The sequence below is a fragment of the Parastagonospora nodorum genome (genome assembly GCF_000146915.1).
Source record: "Parastagonospora nodorum SN15 chromosome Unknown scaffold_25, whole genome shotgun sequence".
Taxonomy (NCBI): domain Eukaryota; kingdom Fungi; phylum Ascomycota; class Dothideomycetes; order Pleosporales; family Phaeosphaeriaceae; genus Parastagonospora; species Parastagonospora nodorum.
In genome coordinates, this window is record NW_001884573.1 from 440216 (window position 1) to 453993 (window position 13778).

The 13778-nt window shown below is 50.9% G+C and overlaps 8 protein-coding genes across 8 annotated transcripts; 4 read left to right on the plus strand and 4 right to left on the minus strand.

Moving 5' to 3' along the window:
* Positions 1-93: 93 nt before the first annotated feature.
* On the minus strand, positions 94-989 carry SNOG_13233 (hypothetical protein; the record flags this gene model as incomplete). Its single annotated transcript, XM_001803392.1, has 2 exons — positions 94-513; positions 576-989. The coding sequence occupies 2 exons, from the start codon at positions 987-989 to the stop codon at positions 94-96; spliced, it is 834 nt and encodes a 277-aa protein (XP_001803444.1).
* A 576-nt stretch (positions 990-1565) lies between these two features.
* Positions 1566-2120, minus strand: SNOG_13234 (hypothetical protein; the record flags this gene model as incomplete). The annotated part of the gene is made up of 1 exon (XM_001803393.1): positions 1566-2120. One exon carries the CDS (start codon positions 2118-2120, stop codon positions 1566-1568), a length of 555 nt encoding a protein of 184 aa, XP_001803445.1.
* A 597-nt stretch (positions 2121-2717) lies between these two features.
* On the plus strand, positions 2718-3014 carry SNOG_13235 (hypothetical protein; the record flags this gene model as incomplete). Its single annotated transcript, XM_001803394.1, has 2 exons — positions 2718-2727; positions 2827-3014. The coding sequence occupies 2 exons, from the start codon at positions 2718-2720 to the stop codon at positions 3012-3014; spliced, it is 198 nt and encodes a 65-aa protein (XP_001803446.1).
* An 809-nt stretch (positions 3015-3823) lies between these two features.
* SNOG_13236 (hypothetical protein) lies at positions 3824-4510 on the plus strand (the record flags this gene model as incomplete). Its single annotated transcript, XM_001803395.1, has 1 exon — positions 3824-4510. One exon carries the CDS (start codon positions 3824-3826, stop codon positions 4508-4510), a length of 687 nt encoding a protein of 228 aa, XP_001803447.1.
* Positions 4511-5000: 490 nt separating this feature from the next.
* On the plus strand, positions 5001-5498 carry SNOG_13237 (hypothetical protein; the record flags this gene model as incomplete). The annotated part of the gene is made up of 2 exons (XM_001803396.1): positions 5001-5048; positions 5196-5498. The coding sequence occupies 2 exons, from the start codon at positions 5001-5003 to the stop codon at positions 5496-5498; spliced, it is 351 nt and encodes a 116-aa protein (XP_001803448.1).
* Positions 5499-5668: 170 nt separating this feature from the next.
* On the plus strand, positions 5669-6064 carry SNOG_13238 (hypothetical protein; the record flags this gene model as incomplete). Its single annotated transcript, XM_001803397.1, has 3 exons — positions 5669-5709; positions 5757-5831; positions 5875-6064. 3 exons carry the CDS (start codon positions 5669-5671, stop codon positions 6062-6064), a joined length of 306 nt encoding a protein of 101 aa, XP_001803449.1.
* Positions 6065-8931: 2867 nt separating this feature from the next.
* On the minus strand, positions 8932-9488 carry SNOG_13239 (hypothetical protein; the record flags this gene model as incomplete). Its single annotated transcript, XM_001803398.1, has 2 exons — positions 8932-8984; positions 9029-9488. The coding sequence occupies 2 exons, from the start codon at positions 9486-9488 to the stop codon at positions 8932-8934; spliced, it is 513 nt and encodes a 170-aa protein (XP_001803450.1).
* Positions 9489-10394: 906 nt separating this feature from the next.
* On the minus strand, positions 10395-13223 carry SNOG_13240 (hypothetical protein; the record flags this gene model as incomplete). Its single annotated transcript, XM_001803399.1, has 5 exons — positions 10395-10639; positions 10690-12189; positions 12239-12415; positions 12590-12979; positions 13052-13223. 5 exons carry the CDS (start codon positions 13221-13223, stop codon positions 10395-10397), a joined length of 2484 nt encoding a protein of 827 aa, XP_001803451.1.
* Between the last annotated feature and the right edge of the window lie 555 nt (positions 13224-13778).

Genomic DNA, 13778 nt, shown 5'->3' on the forward strand with positions numbered 1-13778 from the left:
CCAAAAATCCCGCTTCAATCGAAAATCGCTCATAGTTCACTCCTCTGCAAGTCGCACTCTTGTGAACGCACATCATCACTGCCACTGTCATCGTCATAACCCTGGAGGTGTAGCCAATCCGTCCGACTCGACTCCAGAGTCTGTCGTGGCTTCAATCTTCCTCGCCTTCGCTCCGATTGCACCACCTGGATGATTCCGCCGGAAGACGTCTTTCATGCCTTCAGCCTCATTCTCATATAGAGCTTCCGCTACGGTGAGCGCAAGCATGTCACCAACGGCGATAGTAACGGTTGTCGAAGTTGTAGGCGCGCACACTCCAAAGCTCACCTCCTCGAGCTCGTGGATTGGCGCAGGCAACAGAACAGTGTTAGGATGTGCCTGAAGGAGGGGGCAGTCCTCTGCGCGCTTGTGCGAAGTTATGGCCACTATCGGCGTGCGCGTGGGAATGTGAGGGAGAAGAGCGAGGAGTTCGGCCGTCTTGCCGGAATACGAGATGAAGAGAATCACGTCGTTCTGGTGTTTGTCAGCGACCACCTCGAGCACAGCCAGACCGCCAGAGAAAACGATGCACGAACCTTGCGGATATCGCCCAAATCGCCGTGCAGTGCCTCAGCAGCATGCATGAAGCTACACGCGATCCCCAGGCTCTTCATTGTCGCTACCATCTTCCGCCCCACCAGGCCGCTTTTGCCCACACCGCATATTAGGAGCTTTCCTCCAGCCTCGACTGCGCCTGTAACGGTCGCTACGCTTCGTAGCAATCCATCCTGTGCTACGGAATCGGATTCGTAGAGGAGCGTGACTTGCGACAGCGCGGCTGCGGCTGTAGAGAGGACATTGACCCCGCGCGACACAAGACGCGTTCCTTCGGGATCGGATGCTGTAAGGGGCGGAGTAGGCGGTTGTGCGTCGAACTCAGCGCGTTTGCGCTTCTGGCAAGTCGAGCTCGATGGGGTAGCCAATTTGGAGGTTTGCAATGTGGCGGCCATGTTGTCAATAACGAACAGGGTCCTACAAGAATAAATTCGAGGACTGAACCGGACGGGATATACAAGAAGCACGCAATCTATGACAGCGACTCTACACTTCCTGGCGCCTAGCACTTGTCGGAATAGATCGGAGGCAGGATTCCAATTCGAGGGCGCAAGACTTGGATATCGACGACGCGGTCTGCCAACTAAAACGCCAAAGCGAGTGACGAGAGACGAATGACAACTGAAAGACCCCGTAGAACAATGCCCCTTTGAACAAGGCGTCCCCGAATCCCATTAATGCTTTCATGACCCGACCGCAGAGTGCCGAGTCTGAGCGCAATCTAGGCCGGCACCGTACCATCTCTCTGGCGGTTGTTGCAGACCCTTGCACTTGTTGGTTGATAAAGAATGGTCTCATCGCCGCTAGCTCCTGCAAGACACCCGACCAAGACAAACAGGCCCACCGCTAAGCCCTGTTCAGCGAACAAAGTCCATCATCATCGCGCCCAACCATCAAACCACGTTGCCGTGCACCAAACCGTCAGATCTCGACACAGAGTCCACCAGCATTCCCCGTCTCACCCGCAGGCACTATGATTGCATAGTGCTCGGTTCGTCAGTGGTCCGCTGCGAGGCAGCCGCCGCCTCGGCGAGGTTTTTAGTCCGCGCGCGCATGCACGTCAGTGAAGACTCGGGCCCGCTGCTCACTACTTCCATGCCAAGCTGGTCGCTGTAGAATTTCAGCAGACTCTTCTCGCCCGTGAACAATACCATGAAGCGCAGGTTCTTCATCTCCAGCACCACCTCTCGACAGCAGTGGATCATCCATTTGCCCAGTCCGAAGCCTCGATAGGTGTCCGCGATGTAGACATCGGTCAGAAATGCGATCGTCGTGTAATCAGTAATCATTCTTGCCATGCCAATAGGCTCTCTCTGGCCAGAGTCCGAGAGTTTGTAGACTCCAAGCGTTAGGGAGTTGTCGAGCATTGCGCGTGTAGTTTCGTCGGAGAACGGATCCGTCCAGAACATGGCCTTGGTTCCAAAGGCTTCCTGAACAAACGAAGGCGGCATCAGCTCTCGCGCATTAGAGACGAGGAACCTTTGCGAGTCCACGGTGCGCTCCCATTCCCATGTCTGCTGGTTCATCTTGGAGGTTCGTTCGCCGTGCTGGACTTGCGACAGGCAGTTCTCTCCGAGGGATTTGTAGGCGAAGCAGCCTTTGAGTCATCTGTGAGCGGCTTCTGACTCCTTCGCTTCAAACTCCCCAGACAAGAAATGCCATGCGATGCTTGAAAACCTATCTCTAACAACTGACATCATCTTTTGGCCGAAAGACGCTGCACACGCCGGCGCTGGAGACGACTGCGAACGGTGCACGGGCCGCCGCTAGCTGAGGTACCGCTCGCAGATCTCCCACCCACCAACCACCTCATCTTCGCTGCATCGTCTCTTCGCATACAAGACGAACTCGAAAACAAGACATCACGACAACGTGCTTAGTCTACGACTTGTGCATGAAGCAGTGCTTGTGAGCGATGGAGTTGGCAACACATCATTCGGAAGCTCGAGCCCTGACGACACGCCAACTTGCGCTTACCTTTGTGCCCCATTCCAATGGGCAGATGCGATCGAGCAGAACATCGCCTCGCTCGGAAAGGGCTATGTGGACACCAAATTTGTAGCTGCGGAATATCGCTGCATTGAGCGGAATGCTGCTCGATATTCTCCAGCCTCCAGTTCGACATGGCCGCAAGTAAGCGGAGGCATCTACTTCGCTTCAAATGTCGAAACCGCACAGGCTGCCTACCTTGAGCCTCCGATGAAATGACCTGTATAATACTGCATGCACGAGCAATATCGCCCCTTGGGATCGGAAATCCCCTTTCAAAACGTGGAAAGCGTGAGCTACTCGACCACGGCTACGAGGGCTTACTGGATAGTGTAGCAAGTTCAGCATGCTGCCTCAGCGATATGATACCAGCTACAATGGTTCTCTTTTGTCTTTTGATTCCTAATATATCGTTCGCTGTCAACATTTGATGGACAATCGTATGTTCACTTCCCAATTGTTCATCAGGCTGTTCGGTAAGACGCTTGGCGAAACCTCAGCTCATGCAGCCACAATCAACACCACTGGTTCCACTCTCCGTATAGCAGCCACCACTGAATTGATTTGGCCTTCACAGAACTCCCTTAATCCAATTGTAGTGTTGCTGCTGGGGCTGGTATGCACTTCTGGAGCGGGTCGACCAAAGCCACCGAGGGCATCAACCTCGCTAAGATGGGCATAAAGCGGTTCATTTCCCATCGCTTGCCGTATCTAGCAGCAATTGAATTTCTACTTCTCTGGCCGTGTCATATGTTACTACTCCCTGCCTTCCAGCCTTGCATCGCTAAGCACAGTCTGGAGGAGACCAAATCAATCGATCGCGGCAACGTTGGGAGACACATGTAGTGAGCACTGATGTTCTTCGCAATCATTTGCTGTCTAACTTCCAGAGATATCTTTTATCATGGCCTATAGTACTTCATTTTTGTTCGTCGCAGGCATTATTGTCGTGCTGGCCTCGAACATCAGCCTTACATCTGCTGAACCCTCCAAAACGCTTTCCGACATTCTGCTACCGACACCGAACATCACCAGTGGCGCAGTTGGCGAGATCACTTGCTATGCGCTCCCCTATGGGGCAGTCGGAATCATTTCACATCTTTTGACATATTGGACAATCGCTTGGATGGCTGTGGGACAAATTCCGCTGTGGCCATGGCACCGGATGACTACATGGAGGTTCGACATGTTCTTAGCAGCTTTAGCATTGTGCACATGCGTGCCCATCGCCTCGATCACCATGCACAGATGCCGCCTGAGTTGGCACTTCTTGCTGATCTGTATATGGAAGCTTGTCACGTCGGTGTCGCTTGCTTGCATGACGCTGCACCGGTGCCTCATTGTGCGTGAAGAGCAGCGGCGAAAAGGCTCCAAAGACATTGAATTCTCTACTCGTCACCAGTACCATCCAGCAATGAACCACGAGCCGTACGACAACGGAATACACGCGCAACTGAAGAGTCGATCGGGCTTCTTCTCACAACACAGCGGCCCTAGCAAGGGAGCCAAAAACATCCCAGCACCACTCTGGTGGCTGGTGCTCTACCTTTCTGGCACCATAGTCGGTATGGTCGGACTCTGCTCCCTACTCTACACCACATTTCGCACAGACCTGACCATCCGCCATCTCACATATGGCTTTGGCGCCGCGATGGGCCTTATCCCCTTGCTCGTCGCAATATACTGGTACATGCACCACCTGGACCTCCCTCAAGGAGGATCGAAGGTGTATTGGTCAGCAGTTCGGTACACGTTCTTCGGCAGTATACTTGCATTCACGGCGGTGTTTGGATTCTTTTCTTCACTTTATAGCGATTTGGTACTTGGGAGGATTGCGGACAATTTGTTTGGGCTGCCGTCGCAGGATTTTGCGCCACTTTATTGGGCGTGGTTTGTGGCGAAGAGGTTGCCAATGTTGTCTTTCTAAGAGCATCCATATCTCTTTTCTGGTCTTCTATCATGGGGTTATATGCGTTCTTGTCATCTTCACTGCCGCTCTCGGTCTCTCGTGTCATTGTAATTCACACTCAAACTACACAAATCTTCTTGTACTTCTGGTCTATCTGGATACATTGGCGGTTCGTGACCGGCGCTGCTCGAGTACCGTAACGTCTCATCTTCCTCACGTGAAGATTCTCAGTCGGCTAGCCCCGGAGGAAGGTAAGCTGGTATTTTGGGTGTGCGGAGCTGTGAGGGTGATATCTTCGACTAACGTACTGAGGACAATGCTAAATCCTGATCATCTTCAATCCGCTAGTATTAGGGCTCTCTTCCAGTAGAATTGTCGGACTTAAGACTCTCACGGCTAAGTAACGCCCTACATTTAGGTGGAAATGCTATGTAGTCCACCTAGCACGTAGGCGCATATCGTTGCCAAGACACCTGTTTGCTTTCTCAATTACTCTCACTCATTCCGGATGGCGAAGCGCATCAGTGCGGAGATCGATGAGCACATCCATCACAACGTGCTAAAGCCTCAGTGCCTCGCGCTTTGTAAAAAGATGTAAATGAGACTGCCAAGAGAACTGCGGGATAAGATATACGGGATCTTACTTCATGATTCGACGACCTCCATCTATGGGCTCGATCTCCCAAACAGCTAAAAGACCAAGGTCTGCAAGCCTACCGATGAGCTGGCTCAACCATATACATCATTAGAGAAATATGGCCACGTCGCTTCTACCGCCGCTAGAATTGAACGCACGCGGTCTGGATTTGCTATTGCATGGTTCCGCTATACGACTTTCCAATTCTACGACAACAACACTTTGCGATTTTTCAGCGGCGTTGATTGGAGGGTATCTAGTCACGATGTTCGCCAGCTTGCCAAGGTCTACGAAGTCAGTTTGTATCTGTCAATCTCCGATACACCTGAGCGCGGAAAAGCCAATGGCACGGATATTGGATCGGAGTAGGACATCGGGAGCAGGATGCCTTGAAGAGAAAGAGGGGAGACATACCAGTGGCGATTTGGCAGCGAATATGGTGATATGAGGAGAATACAAGGGAAAGCCCAACGATCTGCCGTCTAATGATAGCGCCTTCACCTCTCTCTCTCTCTCTGTCACAGTACCTAAGTGACGCTATGGCGACTACTAGTGATGTAGACCGCGGTTGCGTCTTTAAGTAACATCACCCTCACCTTAACTCGAAGATTGACTGACACGCTAAAGGAAACGCAAATTGCTGTACTATCACTCTAATCATGCTGTAGGGCTCAAGCACCAGCTCGATGAGTACGCCAAAGAGTGTGCAATGTCTAGCTGCAGCAAGCTCTGCAACGATGTGCAGTCAAAGCTACCTCGAGAACCACGAGATTTTGGTATACGGCTACTCACTGGATGGTGGGGCATCATCATTGATGATCGGAGATTCGAACCAACCCGGGCTTGAGAACAGGGACAAATTGGAAATCTTCCGCCATTTGTCACACATATACAACCGATTTGGTCTCTCCACTGTCAGCTGCCAACACAACTAGCTATTATGCGGGACGACCCAGCACAAATGGAAAAAGAGCGCTAGAATTCCTATGATACCGATCGTGCTGAATATGTCTTCTGTCCCATACATCAGTTAACTTCACAAACACATGGCCACAGTTTAGTTACTTTTCCCACAAGCTCTCGCTGCTTCTATGTTCTCATCACTGCCCTCCTTTAATTGTGCTGCATAACTTGACTGCTCGCTATCCATGTAGGCTTGAATTTCATGTGTTATGTTCCATTCAGTCGGAAATTGCGGTGGCACCCATCGATGGATTGCACAGCCACAGCAGCCAAGGCACTACTTTTAAGGCATCCCGATCGCCACGCATACTTCTTCCCAGAATCACCAACTTGTTTGTTTTAACTAAACACGGCGAACACACTCAGATCCCTAGAAGGAACGATGGCATTTCATTTTTTTCTAAAAGGCGACACCTCGTGGATATCATCCCGGAAGCAGATTGCGACTACATTTACCAGCAAGGGACTGAGTGGTGTAAACCCTATACAGGACATATGTTAATGCCAGCTAGACATCTAAGAAAATTCAGGCTCATGGATATTGTCATATATCATGTCTCGAATGACATTCGGAAAGTGCAACGGCAACACATGCGCACGTCACAAGAAGAACCTCCTAAGAACATCGTTCATGCTCGCCTAATCTCGCTTCAAAAGCTCCGAACCAATATTGCCTGTAGTCAAGGGCGCATATCAATTGCCATTGATGAACGCATTGGCATGACCATTTCACCATCGTGCCTTGTTCTATGTACAAACATCCAACAATATCCCCCAAAAACGCTCCGGGACATGGTTTACCAGTATCTCCTTCCATCCGAGGATGTCTTGATTGGAGTTGTTTTCGATGCCTACGGGGCCTCGGGCAGTTGATTAAGGTTTGAGAATCTACAAAAGACCTCGGAAGACAGAGTGGGTAGAGCTGCGGCAAGATTGATTGATTGAATTGGTTTAACGTCCCTGTGAAGAGAGAGCTGTGGCAAGAGACACTTGGAAAGGCGGGCATATCGCTCACGCACTAATAGTCATGTCTTTCACTACCGCGTGGTAGCAGAGAGGAACGGTGAGTTCGAGGTACTTTATTTTGCTACCTTCGTCACCAGGTGCCACAGTGATTCGTGCGCGCGCGTTCTGTTTGGGCTCAATACACTTTTGGAGAGTAGATGTCATCTTATATATAAGCATGCAAAAACTCGATAGTTTATTAGTCTGTTTCGCTTACACAGCTCAAACTAAATTGCGCTTAGGCGGTGCTCAGGATCGTGAGGCAAAGCGCGCACGAGTTGTTGCAGCACCTGGTGTCGTCGAATGTCACGAAAGCATTCTGGAATCTGACGTCCCACATTCTACACGTCACTTTGTCAGCAGTAGACACTGCTTGGCTGGTGATCCTCGCAAATGCCTAATAGAAATGAACTTGTCAAAGTGCCCCTGCCTGAGTCATCGTCCGTATGGCCCTGCCATCGCAGCATCATGTTTCACTGAGCAAACATCCGCCTTGCGCTATCAAAGACAACTTATGCCAGGTTTGCGCACTCTGCCGCTTCCCTTATGCACACAGAAAACACAGGGTTTGCAACCCAGACAACGGTGTCAGCTTGCTGTCCGCATCAGTCATAAGCTCCTACACTTGGCATTGAATACGAATTCATCTTGCTCCGTCGGCGCGAAAGGAGGTGGGAAGAAGAAGCAAGTTAGTACCCAGGACGACCCAGAGGCTCAAGAACCGCAAGATCGAGATGTCGACGATGCCGGAGTAAGAGTTGGAGAAGATCGAGACAGCACTGTGCGGGATGCTGACCGAAGCCCACGATCACCGCGATCGCAAGCCGGGGCCACCCGTCGATCTCCATCTCAAACTAGAGCTTAAATGAACGCCGAGAGAGAGCGTGATCTGGCAGTGAACGCGCGCGAGAATGCTGACTTGGCTCTGGCAGTGGCAAGGGGCGAACTCAGCCTCTTGTACTACGACCGAAACGCGCCGGGGCAGGACTTGCACTTGGCAGAGGAACAGGTCCACACTGCAATGGAAGTAGTGGCACAGAGTATAAAAGCCATGATTGATAAGGTGAATATTTTGAGGACGATAGATCGTGATGCAGACGATGGATAGGAAGGTGAGAAATGAGGAGTGAGAGACCCTACCATGCAACTGAGGCCTCAAGGGATGAAGTAGGAAAATTGATAGGTATTGAAAATTGGACATATCTTTTGCTTAGATGTTGGTTGGATGTTCGTGATCATAGGCTCGAGTGACGTAGTGCTTTGCCTGTTGTTGAACGGCGGAGCCGTCTCACGATTCCCTCCTCACATACTACCTTAGAGTCAAGTGTACAAGTTTCTTGAGCGAAAGACAAAGATCAACATCTCCGTGTCATCGGATCGTGATTGTAGTCGAATGCTTGCAACAATCCAACGAGATGCAGAGCCGCACCAACGACTGCACAAACATGGAAAATTTGATGGGAACAGCCCCATATATCGAAAAGTCCAGGGCGCATCCTCTCCGGAATTCTTAACTTATTGACATGTCAGCACACGATGAGCAACAACCTTCACCTTCTTTAAGTACTCACAGCATAGATGATCGCGCCACTAATATACGACAAACCTTCCCAGATGAAGTACCACCAGCCCATCTGTCTGTGCGCCTGTTCAACACCAAACGCCTGCGCCGCATGCGTCATCGGAAACGCGCCAGACCACCCAATTGCACAGAACAGCGCCGCTCTCGCCCAACGCCACTTAGGCGTGCGAAAGTGCGGTAAAGAGCACAAGGTTGCCGCAGACGTTACTATTATCGTGATCTTCAGAACGCAGAAAGTCAGCAAACAAAATCCTACATACCAGAAACGGTGATCTTACCCCAACCGAATACATGATCCAATACTCCTGCTCGCAGTAAAACCCATAGTATGTCCCCGAATATACTGTACCCGCGATGAGCACGAAGATGCCGTATAGATCCAACATGAGCCATGTATGATAGACTTTACTGGAATGGTTGCCGAAAATGTGAAATGTCGCGCTGATACCGAAGCATATAATTGCGCTGCTGATAAAGACACCAAAAGCCAGGAGGTCGAAGACATCTGCTGTGGAGTACCTAGTAGTGATCTTGTCGTATACGTTCGTCGAGTAAGCGAGGAATAATACCGCACCTACGAGGTGCGAATAAATGTTTCCGGTTTGGTTGTGGAGATATAACATGCTCTTTAGGGACGCACGGTACGAATTGGACTTAGTGCGATAGTTGCCGCAGAGGTACTCGTTATCACGCTGCCATGCTTCGACTTCATCGAAAGTAAACAGCAAGCGTTTTGTCGATTGAATGACCTCTGAGATCTTCTGGGTAGTCGATTTCCGTCTGGCTTTGGGCCGGTGGAGTTGGGCCATGATAAATTCGGATACCTAGTAAATGTGGTTGGATAGGAGTTTGACGTAGACATGGAGCGAGTAGGAAAAGGCAAACCTGCTTCATTACATATGTATGCGCAACCCTTGCCAGCCCGCTAGCAACTCCCTGTGCCATAGCCCCCTAAAGCCAAGGCACTTGTCTATTTCCGGAACATGTTTTAGCTTGACCATCGGGCCAAGCTCCGCTATCAGTATGATTTGTTTTGACGAGTGCCGCGAGCCGACAAAACTATGTTTGGTCAATGTAGTGTGCGTAGGCGTGACTGCGCAAACGGGCGATACTATCATTTAATGCAAAGCGGGGCAGAGTGAAGCACTGTATCATCCAACGTTGAATATTTATAGGCTAGCATAAGCGATCTCATCACGTCAGCTCCTTAGACCATGAAGGCATTCCTGGCAACGTTTCGGTTTCGCTGTTAGTACAATACCTGATAGCTGACTACCTCTGGTCTTAGCCTGAAACACCTCAACGTCAGATCCGGAGCCGATGGCGAGCTAAAATCTGACATCAGCCAGGTGGTTAGTGTCAAGAGAAGCGAGAGAAAGTCGTGGACATGTCGAGATTTTGAGGAATTAGTTGCATTTATCAACTTTCAATATGAAGCCTTGTGAGAAACTAATTGCATGCGCTGCTTTCGTGTAACTCACTCTAGGCTCAATTCATCGTATTCAAGCGCTTGTGGTGCGTACTTCCTGAAAGCCAACACGCGTGGTGTGCTTTCTAACAACCGAGGGCGCAAATGAACGGATCTAGCAAGGCTAATTCCGTCATCAATCTCTTCCAAGTTGTGCGTGCCAAGTACATGGCGAATGCGAAAGCGTTCGTGTCCTAGTCAGTACGAAAATGCTCGGCGTGACCGCGCATGGCCATGACTTGCTGCTCTACATCTCATCCATCTCCTCAGAAAGAGGGGTAGTGGAAAGAGGAGTAGATATGCCGAAGGAGCTGTTGCTGCCCTCGTGCATAGTGTTGCCTGAAGCCTGTGAGGAGGGATCGCCGTACTTGTCCTTCAGGTCTTGAAGAATTTGTTGGCCTTGACTGAGGGCGTTGAGTTTTGCGAGAAGCTCCTGGCGTAAGGCCTCGCGCTCAGGATCTTCGGTGAGGAGGCGAATTGCATTGCGGTTGCCTGAGAAGGGTTAGTACGTATTGACAGTGGAAGTAATCAGTCATTCTTACCATTATCTTCGTCGTAGATACCTAGACCATTCTCCAGCTCGTCGCGCAGTTGTGTCTGAAGTTGCTTGAAGAATTTGCTCTCAATGCGCATGCAGACAGAGTCGTGGAAGCGACGGGCAGCCGTCATGAAGTAGGTGGTGATAGTGGCTGCAACACCTAGCTCAACGCTGTACGGCTCCTCGTTTAGCAGCTCTATGAGCTTTGCATTCTTAAGAATTTTGGCGTCTTCCGCAGGCGTGATGTCCTTGCCGGTGCGGTGTTGGCGCTCATGCCTGTATCGTGCTAAACGCGCCTTGAAGCGAGCCTGGCGATAGAGTTCTAACTGGGCAACCTTTTCTGTAGCAAAGATCCCTTTCTGGAAGACATACACACTGTTCGTCTCGTCTTCTAGACTCTCAGTGGCCATTGTCGTACGCTGTTGTTGGAGGTTCAGGTCCAACATTTGAACAACTATTTTCCAGGCCGCCTCGTACAAGGCTACACTCTCCCACGTGCGGAAGGACTCGTGGAACAGTGCCCGGATGCGCGACTTCAGATCCTTCTCTAGGGAGTTGAAGAATTCAGTCAAAGGCAGTGACCAGTGCTCTAAAGTTTCCATACTCATCGCATCGGTGATCTTGTGGTCGTAATGACCTGGTATGCTCGCGTTTGAAGTCTCCTCCAGATGTTGCGAGATCCCATCGAGCTGGAACTTGGTTCTCTTCTTGGTAAAATCCGGGAATGGGACAACTGCAGCCACTGAAGTGGATTTGGCAGGGATCGAGTTTTTGAGAGGGGAGGGACCAGGAGTAGAGTCCAGCTTGCGTTTTTTTGTAGGAGTCTCTGGCGTACCAGACATCCGTATGTCTCCGGTTCCGCTGCCTTCATCATCACTCTCATCATCAGACTCCAGGACAATAGAGTCGTTGGCCGATGCCCCACCACTAAGTGAACTGCGGTAGATTCCCTTATCGCGAGTTCCGCCAGTCGCCAATGTAGGCTTAAGGCTCAAGATCGAGCTGAACAGGGACCTCTGAAGTGCTTTCCAGTTGTTGCGCCACACCCGATGCTTGAAGTCGCCTTCTAATTCGAGGCGCACGCTCTGCGCAAACTCTGTAAGTATGTCGAAGATGACTCTGGGCGCATTCTGAGTAACCGGTGCGGGATACTGCTTCAGCTCTTCCTCAACTTCGTGTCGACGAGTGTGGATCTCCTCCTCAATGATAGGTAGTTTCTTCGTGATCTGCTCAGCTAGCTTGTCGGACAGGAAGCTCTGAAGATTCCATGTACCAAAGCGAGAGTCATGTTGCCGAAACGCTGCGAAGGGCTTCGCAGTGTCGAAGAACTGCTTCTCCTGAGCTCGCGCAGCTTCATGGGTCAGGTGCCTGTCAAGCTGCTCTTGTCCAAGGTTTCGAACGACGAAGTATCCATGACCCAGTGGCAGGTGCTTCTTCTCATAGACATTGTGGAGAATTTCGTGACAGGCGGTCTCCAGGAGACGGTCGGGCTTTGTGAGCACACCTAGGCTAGTGTTAGTCATGGTCGATGTAGAATAGAATGAGATACATACCAACGCATCGATCGGTAGCCTTCAGAGCTCTTGCAATGCCACCCGCTGTGGAATTCGCGATGTCATTTTCCATAGAGCAGGTAACGAGGATGAGAGCTTCCGGATCCTTAACGTATTCGCTGACGAGATTCTTGACAAAAGTAACATCATCAGGCATCTCAGACTGGCCGATAACACCTGGAAGATCGTAGAAACTTAGGGCTGGCAGACCGGGGTGACTAATAGAGATACACACGACGTTCGGCGAAAACCCACAGGAAAATGCCCCATTAAGATGCTCGATATTAGCTTTAGTGAAATCCTCGTAGTCGTGAAGACTCGTAACAGCACGCTGAGCTCGGGCAATTATACGTTCGAGTTCATCTGGGCTGTTGCATGTCATGAACTCTACAATGGTAGGTTCTTGAAGCTGAATCCAGCCAGGAAAGCGTCGATCTCGGCCCCTCTTCCCATCGTAGATGAAGGTACGGCGGAGCGTGACACTTGCGTTCCACGTCGCAGCTGGATCGGCCGGTGACTCAAGCTTGATGAACAATGGACATCGCGTGCAGGTACCAGTCGATCGCGGCGTCTTAATCTCAGAGATAGCCTCAATGACTGAGGACTTGCCAGTCGACTGTTCCCCAAGGACGATGATCTTCGGCAGCGGTATCTTCAGGCGCTGTAGGCCGAGGCCCTCAAGCCTGTTAATAGTCGTGATGATATCTTTGACGTGAGCACCCAAGGCGTCAAGCTCACGGGCTGGTGATTGGTGGGGGCGATACGCTATACCGCTGTTTAGCGGCTGGCTTGCCTACAGTGATTTTTACTTACGGATCTGCTCGTCGATGTGCATAGGCTCGAGGCCCTCACTCAGACGTGAGACGTCATCCCGCTCACGTTGAGAGCTATCGCGGTTGCGACCGCCATTGCTGGTGCCAGGGCCAGGGCCAGGGCCAGGGCCAGGGCCAGCACTCAGAGTGCGATTGCGTGTGCCACCGACCATACTAACTGCTCGGGCTATCTTGGTTGAGAGGCGAGGTAAGTGGCGAGGAGATGGAGGTGAGAGGCAGTTGGGGTGTTAAAAGGCAGCACGGCAGCGCCAAGACCATGCCAAGCCAAGCATCGCGACGACGACAGACACAAGTGCGGGCGGAGTACAACTCGCAGTCAAAGGTGATTGAGGGAGTGGGGTATTTTACGTCGCCTCGGCGTGCTGTTTTATGGAATGGGCGTATCCAGCAAGGGTCCATATACTTAGGTATGGCGCCGACTGTGATTGAGTACATGAGGTTTGAAGAAATAGACCGCGCCATGAATCAAGAGTTGAGGCTCAAGAGATGTTTGATCAAGAGATACAGTCACAACGACACTGGGAAGGCAGGCCTGCTGTGCAGTTGTTCAGGCCCAGTCGCGATAGATTTACCGTAGACGCCTTGACAGGAAACGGGACCGGAAATTGGAATAACAAATATCCATGGTGTGAATTGGGTAACAGACAGCTAGGAAGAATAGCAGTGAGAAAAGGAACAGACTTGTGGGGTATGAAATCGATTATGCC